General features: G+C 38.6%; 1 protein-coding gene across 8 annotated transcripts in view; it reads left to right on the top strand.

The window, feature by feature from the left end:
• The first annotated feature begins 272 nt into the window (after positions 1 to 272).
• Positions 273 to 22,344, top strand: part of SLC4A7 (solute carrier family 4 member 7) — a 105,758-nt gene continuing 83,686 nt past the window's right edge. For 2 of the 8 annotated variants that reach the window (XM_019630859.1, XM_019630858.1), the window contains exon 1: positions 282 to 628. In XM_019630859.1, the coding sequence (XP_019486404.1) occupies positions 569 to 628 (60 nt within the window). In that variant the 5' untranslated portion in view covers positions 282 to 568. Of the gene's footprint in view, positions 629 to 22,344 lie in introns of all 8 variants that reach the window. The other 6 variants (XM_019630864.1, XM_019630860.1, XM_019630853.1 and 3 more) reach the window with 5 other exon arrangements.

Below are 22,344 nucleotides of genomic sequence, written 5' to 3'. Positions count from 1 at the left end.
CAGTTAGGATTTTACAAAGAGGGGCGGGGCCTCAAGAGGAGGTGGCGGAGGCAGGGGGTGGGGCTCGTGCGCAATCCTGCGAGCCGCCAATTGGCTGGGACACGCCTCCCTCCCGCCCCACCTCCGGGTGGCCTCGCGGCCGGGCCGGCGGGGGAGCTGCTGAGGCTGGCGGTGCCAAACTGGCAGGGGGCGTGAAGCGAGGAGGCGGGTCGGAGGGCGTGCCGGGGCGGGGCCCGGGCTGAGCGCGCGTCACGCTGCGGCCCCGCCCCCGGACCCCTATGTTACTCCCTCCTCCTCCTCCTCCGCCGCGTCCGGCCACTCGCTCAGTTCCCACTCCACGCTCCAAGCTGTGGCCTCGCTGTCCTGCGAGAGGCAGCCAGCCCCGCGGCTGCGGCGCGCACACGCGCGCCCCTCTTCTCGCGCATCCGGCTCTCCCCACTCGCGCGCATCTCGCGCACGGACACGCGTTCGTTGCCCCTCGCGCGCTCGCGTCTCGGCAGCGGCGGCGGCGGCAGGCGGATCGCGCAGGGCAGCACCGTAGCGGCCGCCGCGGGCTGGCCAGCTGGCCATGGAGGCAGATGGGGCCGGCGAGCAGATGAGACCGCTACTCACCCGGGTAACGAGCAGGGTGAGGGCGCCGCGAGCGGCGGGGCTCCACGGCGGGGGGCGGGGGGGTGCGCGGAGCGAGGCAGACAAAGGCGGGGGCGCGGCGGGCGTCGCGGTCCAGCTACCTCGTCCGGGGCCCGGGGCCCCCTCCCCGCCCCGCGGCCGGCGCGCCTCGCCATCCCCTTTGTGTGGCTGCCCGGGGCGCGGGTGCGAGGGGGCGGGCGGCCGTGGCGCCGAGGAGGCCCGAGCTGGGGCGGCGGGCAGCGCGCCACGCGCATCCTCGCCACCCGCATCCTCGGCACGGCGGGGGCGAGACCCCGGCCAGCTGGCGGGGCCCGTCTGCCTGCCCGCCCGCGACCCCGACCCTTCTTCCTTTCTCTCCGCAGCGCTCGCCCCCTTATCCCTGGGCGTTCTCCCCGGCCGGGGTCTCAGTTCCGGTTGCCTTGGCGCTGGAGTTCCGATAAGCCCCTCGAAAACCCATCCTTCTTCTCCCTATAAAGAGGAGCACGGCTCCACCTGTCTCTAGCTCCAGGCAGTGGTGAAGAGCTGGGGTGAATCTTTCCCCTTCTTTCCCGTCTCCCCACCCGGTCCGCGCTGTGCTTTGTTCGGTGAGTTCTTCGGCCGCGTGGACGAGCCGCGTTCCTTCGAGGCCAAGGCTTCTTGTCGCTGCTGACTCTGTCTGGCCCGCCTCCTCCTCTTTTGGCGAGAACCCGAGTATCCTCCTGCCGCAGGCCAAGTAGAAAGAGAAAGGTGTCCGGAGCCTCCTTGCTGCTGCTCCTTTCATCAGCCTGGTAAACTCGCCTCTCCCTGTGAGGCTGGCTTTGGCCTCGCGGTTAGAGGGGAGTGCGGTGGGCTTTCCAAAGGCCGGTGTCCCCCTTTGGGATGCTGGACCGGCAGCCAGTGCTCAAGAGACGGACTTCCTGCTTTCATGTGGAATACATGTGCCCCCACAGTTGTGATTCTCTTCTTCCTTCGTAGTTCCTGACTCAAAGGGCATGGAGGTGTTATAAATTTTCCGACTTCCAATCCTTACTCTGTGACCAGCAGAGGAGGGAGGCTGCAGTGAAAATTTTCCAGCCTTTCACAACTAACAGGAAAATTGCTTTTCACGTGTTTTTATTAGCGGTTTCCTTAACAACCCCTAACCCCCCAATCTTTTTGAAGATTATTGTAAGGCCCTGGAAAGGAGTCCTTAATTAGTTCAGTATTTTCACTTATAAATTCTCAAAACTTGGAGGAAAAACAGTCTCCAGACAGTGAAGTCATTTAGCAGTGGTTTTTTTAGGAAGATCAATGGTAATGGAATACTGGAAACTCGTCCTAAGGAATCTTCTGTAATTGTTTGCCCTTTGAATAAACTGTTCTGGATGTGTTTTTTAGCACCTTCTCTAATTGTGTGTGTCAAATAGTGTTGTTTGCTCATAAATTTATTTGCAAATACTCAAGTTAGCGCTCTAAAGAGCATCCGAGTTTGCATAAAGCTGAATAGAAATTGTGATACCATCTCAGATATTGCCTACTTAGCTAGCAAAGAAGCACATATAGTAATGCCATTGCCTTCCAATTCGTTCGTTCATTCATTCATTCATTCATTCATTCATTCACTCATTCATTGTAGTTGACACTCAGAACCTATCCTGTAGTACTCAGCAGGACAGCACCAGCTCTGCTCTATTAGTACTTACATTCAAATGAGGGGAATAAATGACAGACATTATCCAACACTGTTATTAATGGCACGGCAGGGAAGCACTTTGGAAGTGTATACCTCCTAAATCTTTGGGAAAATTAAGACGTGGCTACAGCAAACATACAAATCAGAAAACAAAACAATAAGCTGTTATACAGTAAAAAAATGGGATGAGAGAACAGGGAAACTGTTGGCTGAAGTAGTGGAGAACACTAGCTTGAAAACTGGGAAGAGAGGGCTATTTACAGTGACAGTTTAATCTTTCCTCACTGATTTTCTCCCTGGTAAGTGAAAGCCATAAATATGGAAGATTGTGCTATTCATCAGTTATAACTTCTCTAACTCAAGCCAACTTCTTAGCTTAACCCCCCCCCCCAAAAAAAAAAAGTAGAATGCAATTGATAAAATGCTATCCTAGGTACGTAATTATGCAAAAGTTTTGGAATAAATTGGTGGCAGGCAGTTTTAATATTCTGAAATTGGAGCCCATCTGTTTGATAATTAGACTCAAAGGTTTCTTTCCTCCCCAAATTCTCTTAATTTTCATTCATCATGGTTTTGGGGTAGAGAGGAAAGTCATTTATCTTCTAAAAAAATGCAATTTTTGTTTGCTTTTGTTGCAAAAACTCATCCCTGTAGGCCTCAGAATAGATGTGAACTGTCAGCCTTAATTTCTGGAAAGGTCAAATCCTCTGACAACAAATAAATAGCACTGTTTAGAAGATTCCCAAGTTTTAGCAAATGTTCTTGCTTTTAAGCAGTACATGAATTAACACATTTCTGTTACCACTGAAATTTGGGGGCTGTTCTGTAAATTTTGTTATACAATTTCATTTTATGGGTATTTATCAAGTATCTATTAGGTGGCAGGCACTGGGGTTATAGACAAACAAGATACACAAAATCCTAACCTCACTGAGTTGTATTTTAGCACAGGGACGGCATTGGCGTTCTTGCTAATTACATCTGTGAGCACCAGTTGAAACATTTCCATGAGCCTGTTAGAAAGACTTTGAAAAAAAGTAGCCATTAGGATAAAGTTATTAACAACCCAGTATGAGTTCACTGGTGATTGGCAAGTAGACAGTTTTTTGTAAGCACTCTCTTTGGGGATCTGTGGTTAGGTATTGATAGTCCTAGAGATAACATGCACCCCAGGCACTATGTCAGTATTTTCGTTACCTTTGTGCTTTATAATTGGTATCTCTGGGCCACAATTCATGGAGATGTAATAAAGGGAGAGACAGCAAATCTGTTATTTGTGCAAATGAAACTGTAGAACAATTGAGTTGGATTGAAGAACTATTTGGTAATTGAGACTGGAAAGTACACAGGTTTTCTTCTAAGAGAGTTTAGGGTATGAAAATTAGAATATTTTGTTACACTAGACTTCTGTTACTTGAGTAGGCTCAAATCGAAAGCCAAACCTGGTGTTGGAGGAACCTGGCATATTATTTTAGTGGTATGTGGTGTGCTAACCAATACATTCTAAAACCGTGGTAGTTAACACTTGTCAACATCCTGTAATGGGTTGTTTTTTTTTCCCTCTTTCCTTCCCCTTTCTTACTGTAATTTACCACAAATGTGATCTTAAAATGGATAGGATCTGCAACTGACAAAATGGGCCTTTTATGTAAAAGAGCCTACATATGATTCATAGGGTTAATGTTGTAACTTAATTGGTGTGGCTTTTGATTAATTATATTGTAGTTTTATCTTATTGATTATGGATTCTTCTAGTTACTACTTTTAATGCTTACTGTATTTTCAATTTTGCAGTAAGCGTGTATCAGTAATAACGATAAATGTTTACATATATAAAAGTGCAGTTACTCCCCCCCATCCTTTTGAATGAGAGAATTTTTGATTACTGTAAAAAGCAGGTAGCTATTCCAGTGTTCTAGCTTACAGTGAAGTTTGCCTCTGCTTTTGTTCAGCAGACAACTTCGTGTATTTTGTTGAGTGATACACATTGAGTTTTACAACTTGGGGCAACTTTTAGGATTATTTGAATTATAATGATAATAAATCATGAAGGGGTCTATGGCTGGCATATATTGTTAGGATGGTGTTGGCAGTGCTGCTGTAATAGTCTTCCCGGGGAAAGAGGGCTAGCAGACTGGGTTGCTCGATTTCTAAATTAGTGACTCTTTGCTTCCATGGGCTAGACCAGGGGTCGGCAAACTGCGGCTTGCGATCACATGGGCTCTTTGCCAACCCCTGGAAGAGCCAATCCTGTCCCTCACAACAATTTAAAAATTACTCGAGAGCCATAAAACAAATGAAATCATTATGTGAAGAATATCCTTTAAAATTTTTATAAATGAAATTATGATAGTTTTATTTTCATTTTCAATTTTACTTCAGAGCCACATGTACGTACCCAAAGAGCTGCATGTGGCTCGCGAGCCGCAGTTTGCTGACCCCTGGCAGTTCTTCTGTCTCAAAAGTTTGCCGACCCCTGGGCTAGCCATTGTTAAGTGAATGCTGTGACAGTGGCCAAATACCTTTTCAGTGCTGCTTAGGAAGATAATGTGATTATAGCATAGATTAGCATTTTTATCTGGAGCTGATATGCCAATACAGAAAGGTTCTAGCATGGCTATTTTAAGCAGATTTTCAAATTTCCTCCAAAAAGAATATTTTGAAATATTTTAATTTTTCATAAGCCATAGTTTGGATTTGAATAAGTTCATTTAAGCAGTTTTTTGTTTTGACAGTATTCAAGTCAGTGGTAAAGCACAATTCACATTTCATAATGAAACAGAAAAGATGCTTTACTATTTTAAATATCCTTTTTCATCTATAGAGAATGTTATGTGGACTGGTGTCATTTGGATCTCATTCTGTTCACATGTCAGGCAATATAGAATTGCCCTCTCTGGATTCCAGGACTGTATTGCTGCTTTTTTTTTTTGTTTTGTTTTGTTTTGTCAGATTGCCTGATTTGGAGAAGCTGTTGAGTTACATATCATCTCTGATTAAGGACGTGGGAGGTGGATATACCTTTGAAAATGGATTCACATGTGCGAGATGCCTATATGCTATTTTATTACAGAAAGGCATGTGGAATGGTTTCTCAAAAGAGCAAGAGTGTGAGAAGGGAAAAGATGATATGTATAATTTTTTTTCTCATAATTTGCCATAACATATACAGTTGACCTTGAACAAAGCAGGGGTAAGGCATGCCAACCTCTGTGCAGTCGAAAATTCCTGTACAACTTTTGACTCCTCCAAAACTTTACTTATAGCCTATTGTTCACCCGAAGCCTTACTGATAACATAAACAGTCGATTAACACATATTTTGTATGTTGTATGTATTACATACTGTATCCTTTTTTTTTTTTCAAAGATTTTTGAAATCTTTGAGGGAGGGAACAGCGCAGGAGAATCGGGGAAGGGGAACAGACAAGTTGCTGTCCTTTTGCTCTTCAGTCTAGTTGTGGAGGACGTTGCTTCACTGACCCATGTTGGTATTATCATTGCGCTCTTCCCGGATGAGACAGATTGGTCACCGGCCACTGGACGGACCTCCACCGTGCTCTTGGCAGCTCACGCTGGCTGCCGGCCACTCACGGTAGCTTATGGCAGCCCACTGCAGCTTCACTGCAGCCTGCACCATCGCCGGCGACTCACGGCAGCCCAGCTCCAGGTTGAGCTGTTGTTCACCATCTTAGCTGTAGAGGGCACAGTGTCACTGGCCCTCATGTGGGATCTGAACCGGGGCCCTGCTGCTCAGAGCTGGCGTCCCAAACCAACTCTTTCTTAACCAACGCACCACTGGGCCGGCCCGCATACTGTATTCTTACAATAAAGTAAGCTAGAGAAAAGAAAGTGTTATTAAGAGAATCATAAGGAAGATATTTTTAGTATTGTACGTGTTTATTGAGCTAAGCCACGTATAAGTGGACCTGTGCAGTTCAAACTCGTGTTCTTGAAGGGTCAACTGTAATTAACACTTGGTGCTTTTGTGTGTGGTGTGTGTTCTTTTATATACAGGATGTTTTCAGCTTAATACCATCCTTTATTCTGGAAAAATACTGAAACTACTTACGCAGAACCCCTCTTACCTGAGGAATTGATGTATTCAACCAAAATACGAATAAAGCAAATTCTTCGTGGATAGTGGACTCGCTCTTCCTGTTGGGTTCACGGTAACGTTGGAGATGTTTTTGTTAAAAACAGTCCTCTTAAGAAATACATTTTTGATAAGGCTTTAAATTAGAAATTTCCATTCTGTTGCTTTGACCACTGGGATGTTATCTTGATCTAGAAGATACCTTTTTCAAAATTTTTGCACTTTTTAATATTTGCCTTGGATGGTGGTGGGCTTTTTGGGGGGAGGAAGTCTTAGGGAAGAAGGATGTTAAAGGACTGTGTTTGTCTGAGTTAGAACAGATGCCCCTTTTGCAGCAGATTCAAACTTGACCACAAGGTCTGATGAGAGGAGCCTGGCGGGGCGTTACCCCCACTGGCGCGCTCTCCTCCGAATATCCTGGTATAGGTAGAGTACCACCTCCCAAATCAGATGTGCTAGCCCTGCATGTATCCATCACCTTTTCAATTTAATACCTCTTTTCGCCTCATCATTTCGTCTGCTAGACTATAATCACATTTGAGGATTTTTGATTTACATTTATTCCTTTCTCCTGGGCATTCACATTGTCACATTCAAATGTGTAGCAGAACTATATTTCTAGTAGATGCTGCTATCTAGTGTGAAATGTATTGGGTTCTACAACTCCCGGATGCTAAGGTTTTATTTTGTGTAAGATCAATTAAATACCAACTTTCTTAATCCTGTAAGAACCTCATTTATTTATTTAAAGTGAGAGGCACCTGTGTAAAAATCAGACTGCAAGCCTTGGTACCACTTTCCACAGTTATTTAATAGAATTTGCTTTGCTTGATATCATTAATTGTTATACATGATTCCTTTGAGTGTGTTTTGTTTGCCTTGCACCAAGGTACACTTCCTGGTGAATTCTCTGCTGTTTTTTCATTAGCTTTGCATGAAAAGTGCTCTGGGTTCTATCCTTGCTTTTGGAGTATTACTATTGCCCTGGATAACATAGCACTGTCTATTTAAAATTGCTTTTAAAATGGATATGACCATGGGGACTGTGGATAGGCCTTAGGGTCCATGAATCCCCAGAAACTGAAAAATTATGCTTGTATGCATTCTTTCTGGGAGAGGGTCAAATAGCTTTACATTCAGACCTCACAGGGGTTTGTTTATAGTTAAACAACTAAGTAAGGAATGCCTAGTCCAAAAAGTAGCTCATTTTGGTTTCATGTCTTGTTTAAAAGTTCATAATCTTATATTTTACTTAAATAGATGACAATAATTATTACATCCACCCCAGTATTTGCTCAAGTTTGTTTTGCAGAATACTACGCCTGTAGGAGGCTTTTCCAAAGAACCACATTCTGTAGCCAAATAAGTTTCGGAAATGTTACACACTATCCGCTTTGGAGATTCAAGAGTGCATAACTTTATATTAAAAGCTCATTAAACTTTGATGGGGAGAGAATGCAGTCATGTGAGGTGGAAATTTCTGATGGTTCTTAACAAAATATGAACAGTAGGTCACAGCTATGTTGTATTATTGTAAGTTTAAGAAAGCAAATCCTGTGCTACTGCTAATTCACTTTGTTTCAGTAACAGGAGAGATTCGAAAATGTATCACTTAAGAAGATGCTTTGGAGGCAACCTGATCGGGCACTGGTTGAATAAATTATGGTATATCCACACAGTAGGATACTGCAGCTATAAAAAAAGAATGAGGAAGACGTCTGTGTACTGAAGTGGAGAGATCTCTAGGATAAAACATGTCGAAAGGCAAGGGACAGAGGGTGCTATATGGTACCTTTTCTTTAAGGGGAGGAATAAGAAAGAATATTTGTATTTACTAGTGTTTGTATAAATATACTGGGAAAATAAACAAATAAACTAATAAAAATGGTTGCCATAGAGGGTGTGAGGGAACAGAAATTGAGATAGGCATGGGAGTAAAACTCAGTGTATACCTTTCTATACAGTTTTGATTTTAGAACCATGTAAACGTCTATTCAGTAAAATGGAGGGATGATTTCTATATTGCTTTATGTCATAGGTTTACATATCCAGCTATATCCTGAGAGATGTATGTCTGTTGATATAGTCCAATGTACTGTGAACTAAATTTTTTCATGTTATAAAGGTACCACATAAATTCCAAAGTTGTTAATACGTATATGCATGTCTTTTGGTAAAATCCCACACTACGTGCCTAATTTTATTGAATGCACAAGTCCATCGGAAATTTTGAGTTTGCATGCTACTGATGTCCTGACCCTGCTCACTTTCAACTCCTTTCTCTGCAGGGATTTAGATTAATGAGAAATAAATAGAAGGCAGGGTTCAGGAAGAGACCAAGAATGCTGTTGTTGTACATGAAATGCCTGAGGCACGAGGAAACAACTGCTTGGTATATGTTTTTCAGCGTAGAGTTTTCCTGTGTGATTTTTATACTTACCATTGATTGAGGATAATAAGTATTAAAAAAAATTATCCAGGTCAATTACAATTAATCGTTGAGATTGCAGTGGCACAGCCGCAGGGGGCATTGTTTTTCTGGTTTTGCTCTGGAAGGCACCATTCACCTTGAGTACAGTGTAACTGGTTTGTCCTGGGGTTGTGTAATGTTGCATTGCTGCAGGAAGGCAGAGCTGTGACTGTAGATTTCTCATGTTGTTATATGTGTTCTGTGTGAAGTGTCCATCCCTACATTTACAAAAATCAGTTAAAAGTAAGACTAAAGAAATGGCTCCCATTTAACTGGTCATTAGAGCCAGTATTTGGAAAACAATCATTTTTTTCCTCTCTTGAAAGTATTCTGAGACTTGACAGCACCTCAGATGAAATAATGATCTTAGCACTGGGAGGGGAGAAAAATGTCATGTTTCTTACAGTAATGCGAATCCCTAATTTAGGATTTATGGTTTTGCTATAAGATCAAAGTCTCAGAATACCACCTTTCTGCATTGGCATATCAGCTGGGGGGTTCATATTTTGTCCTTTGCTGGGGGGAAGTTAATGAAGTACAGGTAACTAACTTTTTAGAGAAAGCCTGCTTTGAGCCATGCATTTTATTAGGCATCTTTTAAGCACTTATCCTTGTTACAGATGTGAACTCATGGGCAGAGAGGTTTTCTAACATTTCCCAGGCCCTAACAGTTGTAAGAGGCTAAGCTGACATTTGAACCCATGGTGGATACCAAATAACTGCTCACCCCCTCGTCTTCCATTTCTCATTCGTCTGGAGGAATCAAAGAGCCCTGTTTTTCAATACCACTCAACGTTGAGCATATCAGATAATTCTATTTGTATGGTATTTAAAAGCTCTACTTGCCTCGGATAATTGAGTTAACCATAGTTTTCTATATTTAAAAACTTGTATTACTATAACTTTTGTGAATTTGTTGCTAATATAGAAATTAAATATTTCAATGAAATTTGCCTCTTTGCCTCCTGGTTCCCTGAGGGCTGGGGTAGAATTTTTCTGGATTATTGCCAAATTTTTTATTACATCTAAAGTTTAATACGTAGAAAGCAGTCAATGAATATAATGACCATTCATTCAATGAATAAACATTAGCATAATATGAACTCATAAGATTGAAGTTGAATATGCTTCTAGTTAATTGTTTAATCAGTCAATTAATAAATTATATAGCTTTTATTTGTAATGTTACTGTTAAGGAAAAGACCCTACTTTGCTTCATATAACTGCCAGTAGAAGAGAGTATTTCTTGCCTTGGTGCTACTGAGGCAGGATATTGGGTATATACAGTTTGGGTTGTCCCCAGAGTAAGAGTACTTAACATTTTTCTTTTAACCTGAGAGGATGTTAGGCCAAGTGGGTATTAAGCACCATTAAAGTGAACATTGTTTGACTCTTAATGATATTTTCACAAGTTTTAAATGCACTTAAATTGATTGATAGAAAATAATGGGTATTTTACTTATTGTTAATATTTGTGTAATATTTGCTTTATGAAATCTTTGACTTGACTTTTCATGTTTATGATTATAAAAAGACCAATGGCAAGAAAAGGGATTTCAAATCCCAGATACTATGCCAGCCGTTATGTCGATTAGTTTGAAATTGCATTATTTCTATTAATTCTTTTAGAATTGTTACTTACATAATAGAATTTTCTTTTCTGTTCATAACCTTTTTTTTTTTTTTTTGGTCACCTTTTAATTTTATCGTTTTGAGGTTTGTGGACTCACTTCCTTACTGAACTCTGCCTCTCTAACGTCGCAGTCCTTGCACAGCGTTTGTCCAGGTGCTACTAATATGTATAACTAGCTTGTGCACTGACTCAGTAGAGCCCTTTCAGGGATACTCTGTACTTATTTGTGTTTTGCTTATAATTGCTCCCCAGTGAGCTCCTAATATGGTCAGGAAGAACTTCCTTATCCATTTTTGCACATGCCATTAGCAGTGTCATCAGAATACGGTTCTCTTATGAGCCTGTTTATATCTGGGCAAGTTGGTCTCGTTTTTTTAGGAATAAGGGATTCATTCAGACTGGAATTGGCCTTCATTTGGTCTCTCATTTTATTGTATTGAACTTTTTTGTTCAGTAATAGGAAATACCCACAATCCCAAAACCTCATTTTCAAAACAAGATAAAATTGGGAGGTAAGCTAACCTTCGTCCCTGGTGTAACAAGTACCTGTTGGGGGTTCAGACACACCTCAGTGCCCTATCCCTAACCTGCCACCAGGTGACCTTGGGCAACTGACATCTTTGAATCTCTTTTCTCATCTATAAAATTGAAATTATAATACTTATAGGGCTTCTTCTGGATCAAGGAAAAAATATACACTGTATCAAATGCTAAATGTACCCTTGGAAACTTGTTATCAACATCCATCCTGTGTTCTTATGTAACAAAATTCTGAAAGAGGATACATATTGATTGAAGAAATAGAAAGTCCTGACCATCCGTAAACCCTGGCACTGAGGTATTCTGGATAGCTGTCTGGGGAGGGGTTATGTATTAGGAAAAAACTCAGTCTTCCTCCTGTGTTTCTCCTTCAACCCTACTACCACGCTCACAACACTTCTGACACCAGATGTGTGGGCTTCTCACCCCATATCACACAGTTTTGTGAACCAGCTGCGTGTCCTACAATTCAACTTAATTCTGACACTATCCACCTGGAAATAGTATTAGGTCCAGTGGGTTAAAGCGTCAGTCTCATAAAGCTGCCCCCTTCAGATGCCAATTTCAAGTCCAGGTTGTCACCTGTGCTTCTGACCAATTAGCTGTAAATCGGAGGTTCCTGCTATCCCCTCGGATTCCATTAATTTCCTAGAGCGGCTCACAGAACTCAGGAAAAACAGTTTACTTACCGTTTGCCAATTTATTCTAAAAGGATACGATAAAGGATACAGATGAACATCCAGATGGAAGAGATGCATAGGGCAAGGCACCGTATTTTGCTGAGTGTAATGCGCACCAATGTTTTTGGCCCAAACTTTCAGGAGAAAAAAATCTTTTGTTTTAATTTTTTAATTCAAAATTTTATTTGTGTACATTTTGGTACTTGTTTTTGTATTATAAAGGAATTTTAGCATTTATTTTTTAACATATTATGGTACAAGAAATTTTATGTAACAAATTAATTACAAAACACAAGAACAGATACAAGGTACAAGAAATTTTATGTGCCAGTAACAAATTTACGATATTTATGCATCACAGAAAGTCAAGAACTCTTCGTCCGTTGTAAGTTCATCGGAATTTCAACAAAACCAATTATCGTATTCCAGGGTATTATTTTGCATACCATGTCGTTCTTGATTCCTAGAGTTACACTTCTAACTCATAGGCATAAATAAAAGAATTAAAAACATTTATATAGACACAGAATTAGTACTGCCCGTGTATAATGCACGTCCTTATTTTTCCCTCACAAATTTGGGCAAAAAAGGATGTGCATTATGCACAGCAAAATACGGTATGTGGGAATGGGCCTGGAACCTCCATGCCTTCAACCAGGCAGGCCCCTCCTAGCTCCTCCACCTGTTCAGCTACCCAGAAGCCCTCCGAGCCTTGTACTTTCGGGGTTTTTATGGATGCTTCATCAGGAGGCATGACAATCATTAATTCCATTTCCAGCCCCTCTCCCCTCTGGACAGTAAGAGGTGGACTGAAAATTCCCAGTTTCTAGTTAATCATGGCGTGGTCTTTCTGGTGACCAGCCGCCATCCAGGAGCCCACCCACATTAGAACAAAAAGACTCTGTCACCTAGGAAATTCCAAGGGGTTTAGGAGCTCTGTGCCAGAAACCAGGGACAGAAACCCAATATATATATATATATATATATATATATATATATATATATATATATATATATATATAGTTATCGCATAGATTCGATAGTGGTTTATTGCTGTAGCATCAAATTTAAAAGAATATATTTTGATAAAATGTTTAGAAGTTGAAAGCATAATATTTTCATTTAATTTGAACCATTTGACAGAACATTTAAGAAATGATTATGTCCTTTAAAAACAGAGCTAATCACTAAGCTTTAGACTATTGTGGGTGTTTTTAATCTTACCTTGTTTTAATTATTTTGTCTTTGAATTTCTTATCTGTTATAGATAAGAAATGAAATTACATAGTTATTAAGTGAGGATCAGGGAGGTACCTTTTGTTATGTCTCAGTCATATAAATTATACCTCCTAAGATGGTCTTCTGGTTCTTGGTTTGTAGAGGGCTGAGATTGCCAGATAGCTTAATTCTGTTTTGATGAGATCTTACTGTATCTCCTTGTTACTGTCAGCCTTTCAGGGTTTAGTCTGCAGAGTATTGCGATGCAGAAGCGTATTCTGCTTGGAAGGATAGGTATAAGATAGTCCCTAGTTATTCTGCTGAGGCATGATGATAAGAATTATATTTTATAAAGAGTTCATAATTTCATCTTATATTTAATTGTCATTTATATTATTTTTTCCTGTAAGCTGAAATAAGTTACCATGTATTTTATTGGATAAAGTGAGTCTTCTGAATTTTGTTTTGCACAGACATATATACACATATACATATATATGCACACATACCCTCACTCATTTTATATATGTGAGTATATACGCGTATTTTTTTTGAATCACTGGATCATTAAACAACTTAGAGATGTTTAGGAATTTTCAGATTACCTATGTAGCATTGAATTTAATGGGTTATAATAGCCAAGATGCCGTTCTATTTTACAAACATGTGATTTCTCAAAAAAGTCATTATTGTATTAATTTTAAGGCAATGCAGTTTGTTTTAAGGAGGTCATATATTGACTTAAGTTGACTGCATTTTCTTGAGATGTTTTCTTACCTCTGTTTTTCAAGCTATTTCAAATCTTTTTTTACAATTTTGATAGAAGTAAGATATAAATAAAAGTAATTTTATTGGTTAGAAATTAAAACAGTTTGTTAATATAATGATTTTCTAGCACAGTATGGAGTCCACAGAATTAGAATTCATATGGGAAGTGTGATGGGGAGAGGTGAGAGATAAGATCATACAGGGGGTGAAGGATAGGATTTTTAGGTTAAATTTTATCTTTTCAGATCACAGTTGAAAAATGCCAATTGCATGTTTTACATAATTGCAATGACTCAATTTTTATGTAATGTATTTTGCTACCATCTCCCAATTGATTTAGCAATAAATGGGTTTAACAGGTTAAGTTATGAATATTGAGTGGCTTAGCCACAGAAACATAAAATGTCAGTGCTTTCTCAGTTATTGTTGTGAACTTGAAATAGAGGCAGTTTGACATTATAGTTTGGTGGCAGTGAATTTCAGATCATGTGGGATTGCTGTATCTTCTTGCCTCTGCAACAGGTAGGGTGGCTATCTGATTGGAGAAGTACATCATGTTTATTGAGAAAATTTTTATAGAAAGCCAATCTGATATTTCAGCTTTATTTTTAAAGCTGCCTCAAGAAAATGGCACATACATTATAATAAATGAACATCAGTAGACTAATTTTGGTTTGGCCTTTGGGTAGGGTTCATTTATTGTTTAATGCCTTAAATCACTCTAGAGTCACAGTTTTTGCTTTAGTTTGAAAAATTCGTTTATAGAGTTCAGGTCGAGGGCCTTTAATCAGAACTTTTTATTCATGGTGCTGATTGGAAATTAATGTTTTAGCTTTGCTTCACCCCCCACCCAGTCCTCCATTATTCAAAGTACCTACGGAGCTAAAATCCTGACTAGCCTCTGCTTGTTCAGTTTTTAAAGTAGCTATTGTTAAATAGAATTTAGGAAAGATTATCCCAAATGTTCATTCTCTGAATCGTCTCACTATTTTCCAAACTGCAGGTTGTGACTTATTAGTGATTTTAAAAACCAATTTATTGGATTATTACAAGTATTAAAAAAATAAAAGAAAGGTAACTGAGTAGAAAATAACAGAACATGTTGTGGGCAGTAAGGAAAATACTGTCTTGTGAAATTTGTTTTGTATATATACATACACAGACATGTAAGCAGATATGTGCGTGCTGTATTCTCAGGGGATGCTATTAAATGTATTTCTTTTCAAGGGTTGCTATTAAAAAGAAAAAAAGGAAATCCATTTCTATAGATTAACATTTAATTACATTCTTTTGGGAATTTTATATGTATATGTATATATACACATATACTGGGGGTGCCAAAAAAATGTATACTCATACACATGACTTGTATTCATCTTTGTTATCAGTATATATTGAATATTACAATTTTAATATAGTTTTTTCCTTTCTTAAAAAGTGTTTACATTTTTTGACACCCTGTGTGTGTGTGTGTGTGTGTGTGTGTATACTTTTTTTCACTTAAAAATTTAACATATCCAGGTATTTAGATTAAGTATTGTTATTTGATGTCTAAGTTAATGCTACATGAAAAAGTTTTTATATCGGAGAATTTAACTTCATATTTCATTAGCAGTAGCTTACTGGCTCCATGTATAATGAATGAAGTGTAATGGGAAGGAAGAACTGCCAATAGATTTTCCTCTGTTCAATTTCAAACTCTTATCAACTGTTTAAGCCTTTAGTTTAGGCTCATGGGCCAAGAACAAAACAAAACAAAAAACATTTTATATATATATATATATATATATATATATATATAGAGAGAGAGAGAGAGAGAGAGAGAGAGAGAGAGAGAGAGAGAGAGAGACCGAGACCTTGGTTTGTGAGCATAATTTATTCCGGAGACAAAACTACTCATATTGCAAAACATGGTTCATTTGCCACATTAAAATGTATTAGAAATGTTTGCTCGTCTTGTGGAACACTCACAAACCACGTTACTCGCAATCCAAGGTTTTACTGTATATATAAAATATCTACAATTAGAAAGATTTTGTATAGTTAGTTTGACCCAGAAGTACCTGAAATATTTTAATATTTTTAATGAGATCATTTGGAAAGGACGTATATGGAAAACTACAGAGAAAGTGTTACCTTTAGTACTGTAGCAATTGAATCAATACTCTATTACTGTACATTAACTGCTTTGAGATTTTATAAGAAGCAGGATGAGAGGCATGCAAGGCTTAATGACATTGAACTGTATGTAATTCTTATGTTTTATGTGTATGTAGATACATAGAGCGCTTGACAGAAGATAAGTACAGTATAGGATAATCCTAGAGACAGGATTTTTTTTTTTTTTTGAGAGGGATCTGAAGGAAATTCCATTTGGTTCAATAGTTTTTTGGTGTAGGAAGGAATGAATGATTTCTATTTGGTAAGCTATAGTTTAAAACTCAATATATTTGCAGATTAAGTATCTGAAAGTGAAAAAAGCAGAATATTTCCAGTATAATTCCATTTTTTTTTCTTTTTGAATATCTAATGGAAGGAAATTTAATATTAAAGTTGGTATTGAATATTGAAATGATTCAAAGGTTATTATTGAGTATCTCTTGGAAGTGGAATTTAAAGGTAAATAGATTATTGTTTTTTAGTTTTCAAAGTATTCACAAATAGCATGCATTATTTTTATAATAAAAACATTTTTAAGTATCTGAAGCTATTATAGCCATTCCCATCACAGATCAGTAGAATGATTACCTCTAAAAGAGTTAAATTATTTTGCAGGGATTGAACAAAATGGCCATTTTTTTTTCCCCCCTGAGATTGTCAAGTGGATCAACATCTTAGCACCTTAGCAGTGGCTTTGATTATTGCTCTGTGTGTTCAATTTTTAACTGTAAAGATTGTTATATGAAAATTATTTCCATGTGATTGAGGTTTAGGCTCTTGATGAGTTCAAGTGTGTTTCGGCATGGCTGTTGTCTTACCAGTCCTCTAAATTACTGCCATCCTAGAACTGAATCCCTTAAGAGGTTTTCAAGCCAAATCAATCAATGTCTGAGCTTTTGATGACTCTTAGAGAGGTCTTCGATGGAACCATTACAGGAATGTATGCCTCTTTCTATTTTACAGTGCCATTAATGTGCTTTGGTAACCAGTATGCAACCATAATTCTTATTCTTTCAACTTTGAGGATATTTGCTTGCCTCTCTCTTTTTTTTCTTTCTGCTGTTTATACTTTCTTACATATCTAGTTAGAAGTCGTGGCCCATATAGATTTCATTTAAACACCTAAGCTGCTAAATCAACTTTTTTTCAAAATCTTTTTTTGAAAGACATTTATGCAGACACTTGCCAGGGCTTTTTAAAATAAAATCATTAGGTGGGTTGTTGTTCTTACATTCTCTTTCTGTGTTCTTAACTGCCTACTCGGAACCCCTTGAGATCCCATGTTTATGGTACCTCACCCCTACTTGCCCCATCATGAACGAGTCACTACATTCTCATTCTTTACATTTCAACATTCGCTGCTGCTAAATGCCACATAGGAAATTGAGACAGACATTTCATAAAGATTTACTCTTTATAGGGTTCAGTTAGTTCATAAGATACAGTTGTAAGAGTTAAAAAGTAATATTTGTATTATAGAGATATTTGAAAGTGTTAGTCACTTTATAAATTTTTTCTTAATTTTTAAATTTATTATAAGTGGAGGCAATGCACACGTTTCTGATATTGCTAATAATTTACCTGTTTATTCTTGTGTTGTGAGTCACGTTGAGAACATGACACAGGTTAGAACAAACCCTGTCAGTAACATGTAATGTTATAATAACATTATTTGTATTTTGTACGTGAGGAAAAGGAGTCTCACAGAGATGAGGCCTCTGCTCAAGATCGCATAGCTAGGGAGGGGAAGGCCCGGGCTCTCAGGCTCTGGAAGTGGCGCAGTGAGTGCCTTTAATATCCATCTGCTAATAACATCGTAGTGGAAAATGCTCATAAAGCGAACACAGAATACCTTTTATTTCTGTTCAGTAGTATCTTCTTAATATGCATGTGAACATTTATTTGACGATATACTGAATATGGCCTGTGTCTTCCTAAAAATTTAAAGGTGGTGGTGGTGTTCCTTGTTGATAGTTAGCCACTTCTCCCCCTCTCTCTGCTGAGAGAACTGATTAAAAGAACATTTTTATTACTTTAGCATATGTTTCGAACATATGAAACCCTGCTCTTTTGAAGCTTGTGCTATAAAGCTGTATCGGCCTGAATCTTTCTTCCGGGTACCTACTAATGTTCACTCCACATCATGTGTTGAAAACCTTTGACACCTGGCTCACAGGCCTCCTCTAGGTCTCTTGGGATAAGGCCTGTTATCATTGTAGGTTGGGAGGGCAAAATGGGTCGACCTTTTCAGTTTAGTGATTTTCTCAACTGCGGGGACCCTTACTTCCATTCTGTAATGCTCATGGCTTTATTTCCTGGAGCTCCTCTCTATGGGAATTCTTACATGTAGATATTCACGTCTGACTAAAATGGCCTTTTTTTTTTTCTTGCCTCGCTCTCTTATTCTACTGCTTCCATAATTTTTGTTCTTTGAGGCTGCCTAGACACTTATCCCACTTTTTTCTTTCTTAGTTCATCGCCTCCACTTGCCTATGCAGTTTACCTTCAGCCTCTCTGTTACGGTTTGAGGACATCTGTCATCATGTATGTTGGTATTAAATATTTAAGTAAATCCCCAATCCTCGGTCAGTTTAACTGTGCTGGGGGTGCCCAGAACAGCTGGAAAAATGAACTTACATAGATAGCCTTATAGATTGGTCCCCCTGTGCATTCGTGTTTCCCTCTGGCTCTTCAAACACAGAAAATACTCCTATGTCTTTCTAATTATCTCCTATTCTCCACAGTGGGCACATTAAACGCTCTGCGCTCTTCAGACTGCATCCTCCCATCCCTATATCCCAGCAAGTTTCTTTCTTCACAGCCAGTAGAAGATAGCAGAAGGTAGCTCCATCCATTGGTGTTGCTACTTAAATGACTCAGCTGAAACTTGACATGTCCTAAGTAGATCTTAATCAAACCTGTCTTCTTTCCGCATTTCTTATCTCAGTGAATGGCATCACTCTGGCTCAGATTTGAAAATGTGAACGTTATCTATGACTTTTCTTTCCCTCTACCCAAACACCAAACCCAGTGGATTTAGCATCCTTATCTCAAATCAGTCGACCTCTCTCCATACTTCCTTTGACCAACATAGTTCAGGCCTCTGTCTTCTTTTGCTTGGAATAATGTAGTACCTTTCTAGTTGGCTTCCAGTGTTACCAGAAAAAAAAAATTATTCTAACTGTTCAAGAAAAAATTATTAAGTGACACTTGTTAAAGAATGATAAAGTAGGCTTTATTTAAGGGAGGGCATTCTGATGGGTGTAGGGACCACTACAGTGGTGGAGAGAGATTGGACTCAACTCTGACTCTAATAAGGACAAGTGGGCAATTCATATTCAAGTAGCTGGGGGGCGGGGGTCAGTGGATGGAAAGTTACTAAGAGGAAACAACAGGGATTAGGGAGATTCTTGTTAGGCCGATTTAGCAGAATTGCTGAAGGCAGGACAGACAGGGTGATAAGATACCTCGGCTGGGTCAGATACCAAGGGTTAGGGATTTTCCTTCAACCGATTTACAGGATTCTTGCTCAAACTGGATTCTACCAGGACAGAGAGGGAAGTCAAAGAGGGAAGTCAAAGGCCTGCTTGGAGATGCAGTCAAGTTAGGTCAAAGGAGAGAGTCTTTGTCACCAGCTTCTGCATATAATCCTGTACAGCTTTCCTTGTTAGAGGGATCTTTGCACCACTGATTATACTGCCTGTTGCTTTCAGGGTGAGTCTAAAACTTGCCTACGCCCTGAAAGGTCAGGCTCATTTTCCCTTCCCCATCTTTTTCTGACTCTACTGCTCTTCCCTCCTATTCTGCATTTCAACCATAGTCAACTGATTTTAGTTATTTGAACATACTAGACATTTTCTCATCTCTGGGTCTGGGCATATTATATCTCTACTGGCACATAGTAGACATTTGAAAAATATCTGTTAGATGATTAAGTGAATAAAGGAACACATGAAAGTGTCTTGTAGTAGAAGGAAAGGTATATCTCCAAATGATGCAGGTAGTGAAAAAGACACATTTTTTTTTTCAGTTGAAGAATTAGTTGATAATGCAAAGGCAACTTGGGTATTTAGGATAGTGCTTACTATATTTTCAGTAAGATGCAAATTTGTATAAAATGAATGGAAATCATTTGCATTGAAGAAACCTTTGATAAAAAGGTTGTGCTAAATCTCCTTAGATTCAGGTGTGAATGCTATTTCATGGTTACATTCTTGATTGCTTACTTGGTCTCCTAGAATTCATGAAGGGGTGATTGGAATGAGTATGAAACCATTATCACAGCTGGAAAGGCAAGTGACAGTATGGCTTCACTATGCTAGGACCAATTTCTTTTTTAATCTTTCAAAATAACAGTATTTTGAAAGCAAATAAATCTATATGTGACTTGCTTTGAACTTATTTAACATGGAATATTATATTTTGTTTTTATCACTAAGAAACATACAGAGTTAAAATTCTGCATAAAGAAAATTATATCTTCAAGGAGCTTGAAATCAGTTGGGAAATCGTGGTGAATATGAACAGAATTCAATTTCACCTAAATATGAAATGTAAAATTAACATGGTATGACCAATAGAGATGACCATATAGTAGGGTGGTACTAATATCTAGTATTTGAGTGTTTATTTTGTGCTAGGAACTTTTCTAAGCTCACTGCATTCATTATCTTGTTTAATTTTTACAATCTATCAGTTGTAAGTAGTGTTACTATCCTCATTCTGCAGATGAGGACACTGAGATCCAGTATGATTAAGTAATTTGCACACCTGGTGTATATATAGCAGAGCTAGGATTTGAATTCAGGCTATCTGACTCTAGAATCTCTACTCATTAAAGCAATGTTTTATTTTCAGCTAAAATAAACTGGTTGACAGATTGCATTATATATGTATAGGTACAGTTTTCAGTGGTATCTAGCCTTAATTTTATGCTAATATAATTTGTAGAGATAATTTCTTGGATTAGATCATTAATTGGAAGCTGTTTCTCAAATATATGTAAATTATCTTAATCACTTAATAAGATTTCATGCGGTGTTTCATTATTTAAACATGATTTGGTTTCTGAGTCCTACTTTATTTCTTCCATAGCCACCTATTTTAAGGTTGCTGTTTATTTTCCAAATGAGATAACTATTCCTATATCCACTTTATATCTTCCAAAGATTTTATGATATCTCTCCTTTGCTGTGGTTTCTTCTAGTCTCTTTGTCCTTGTCAGTTTATCCTTTAAAAAATTACTATCATGACAGTGAATATTGGGAGAGAGAACAGATAAACCCAAACCTTTGATCTATCATGTTCTTGATGGACCGCCAAGTTGTTTTTCTTTGCTTCCCTGCCCCTTAAACACTATGTAAACATAAGGTGAGTTACTATTATAAGGAAGCTTTATTTTTATTCACATGAAAATGTGTCTCCTCTTAGAAAACAAATGTGGGAAATATTGGGCGAGTGCGAAATAAAATGACCATAGTGTTTCTTTGAATTCAGTTCAATTAGATACTAAGAGTACTTAAAGTTAGACTATGGATAATGGCCTGATGGATTAATATTCATTCAAATTTGGGTAATTTGAAAGATAAATATTATCTTGAATCTTTAAAAAGGAACTAGTGTCAAAGTAAATGACAACAGCATTTGTTGTACTTGGTAAAGGCCTGCCAGTTTACCTGCATAACAATTAAATTTGACAATCTTTTAATCTTGGCTTCTTAAACTTTCTATTTCATAATTGACAGCTTACTTCAGTAAGTAAAAACAAATAGAAGGAATTGTGTGAGTGTTCCAGGCAGGGTTCTTTTGGTTGCCTAGAATCAGAAATATATTTAAACTCTATAGTAAAAGACATATAGATTGTTAAGTTTATAGAGTTTTTGCTGGGATCCCAGAAAAGCTGCACAAAAGTTTCAGAAAGGGGAAAGATAGCATTAGAGAACAGCTTCCTCTGAACTTCATCTTCCCCGTCTCTTTCACCAGGTACCCCTTGAAGTCACTCATATTTTCTATCTGCCTCAGCTTTAATTTCCTTTTTTTTTTTAAGCTGTCAAGCTGACAGTATCTAGTCTGGATCTTTTTAAGCAAGGTTAGGACTATGAATTTTAATTTAGCAGATTGACCAAAATCTGCATTGTGGTGAAATGCATACAGGGACAGGATATAATGATTCTGTAGCATGTTCAGTTAGTCTTGGGTCACTTAATGTAGATGTCTCTGCATTTCACAAGATACTTTGCAAGGTGAGGGTTTAGTCTTAAGGCCTGAGGACTTGTTTTATAATGTTTAAAAGTATGCCTATATAAAAAGATTTCCATCCTGCCTTTATTTATCTAAAAGTATTATATTAAAACTACAACGGGAATATTTTTATAGAGTAAATATCCATATGACATCATTGAGATTCTCACTGAGAACAGGTAGCATTCAATAAAACTTTTAAATTCAAATTCAAGATGTATTTCTACCTGGAGAGTTCATTGCTAAGTGCAGCTTTTAT

The sequence above is a fragment of the Hipposideros armiger genome, unplaced genomic scaffold, assembly GCF_001890085.2.
Source record: "Hipposideros armiger isolate ML-2016 unplaced genomic scaffold, ASM189008v1 scaffold_958, whole genome shotgun sequence".
NCBI classification, from domain to species: Eukaryota; Metazoa; Chordata; class Mammalia; order Chiroptera; family Hipposideridae; genus Hipposideros; species Hipposideros armiger.
This window is presented reverse-complemented; position numbering and strand designations above follow the sequence as displayed.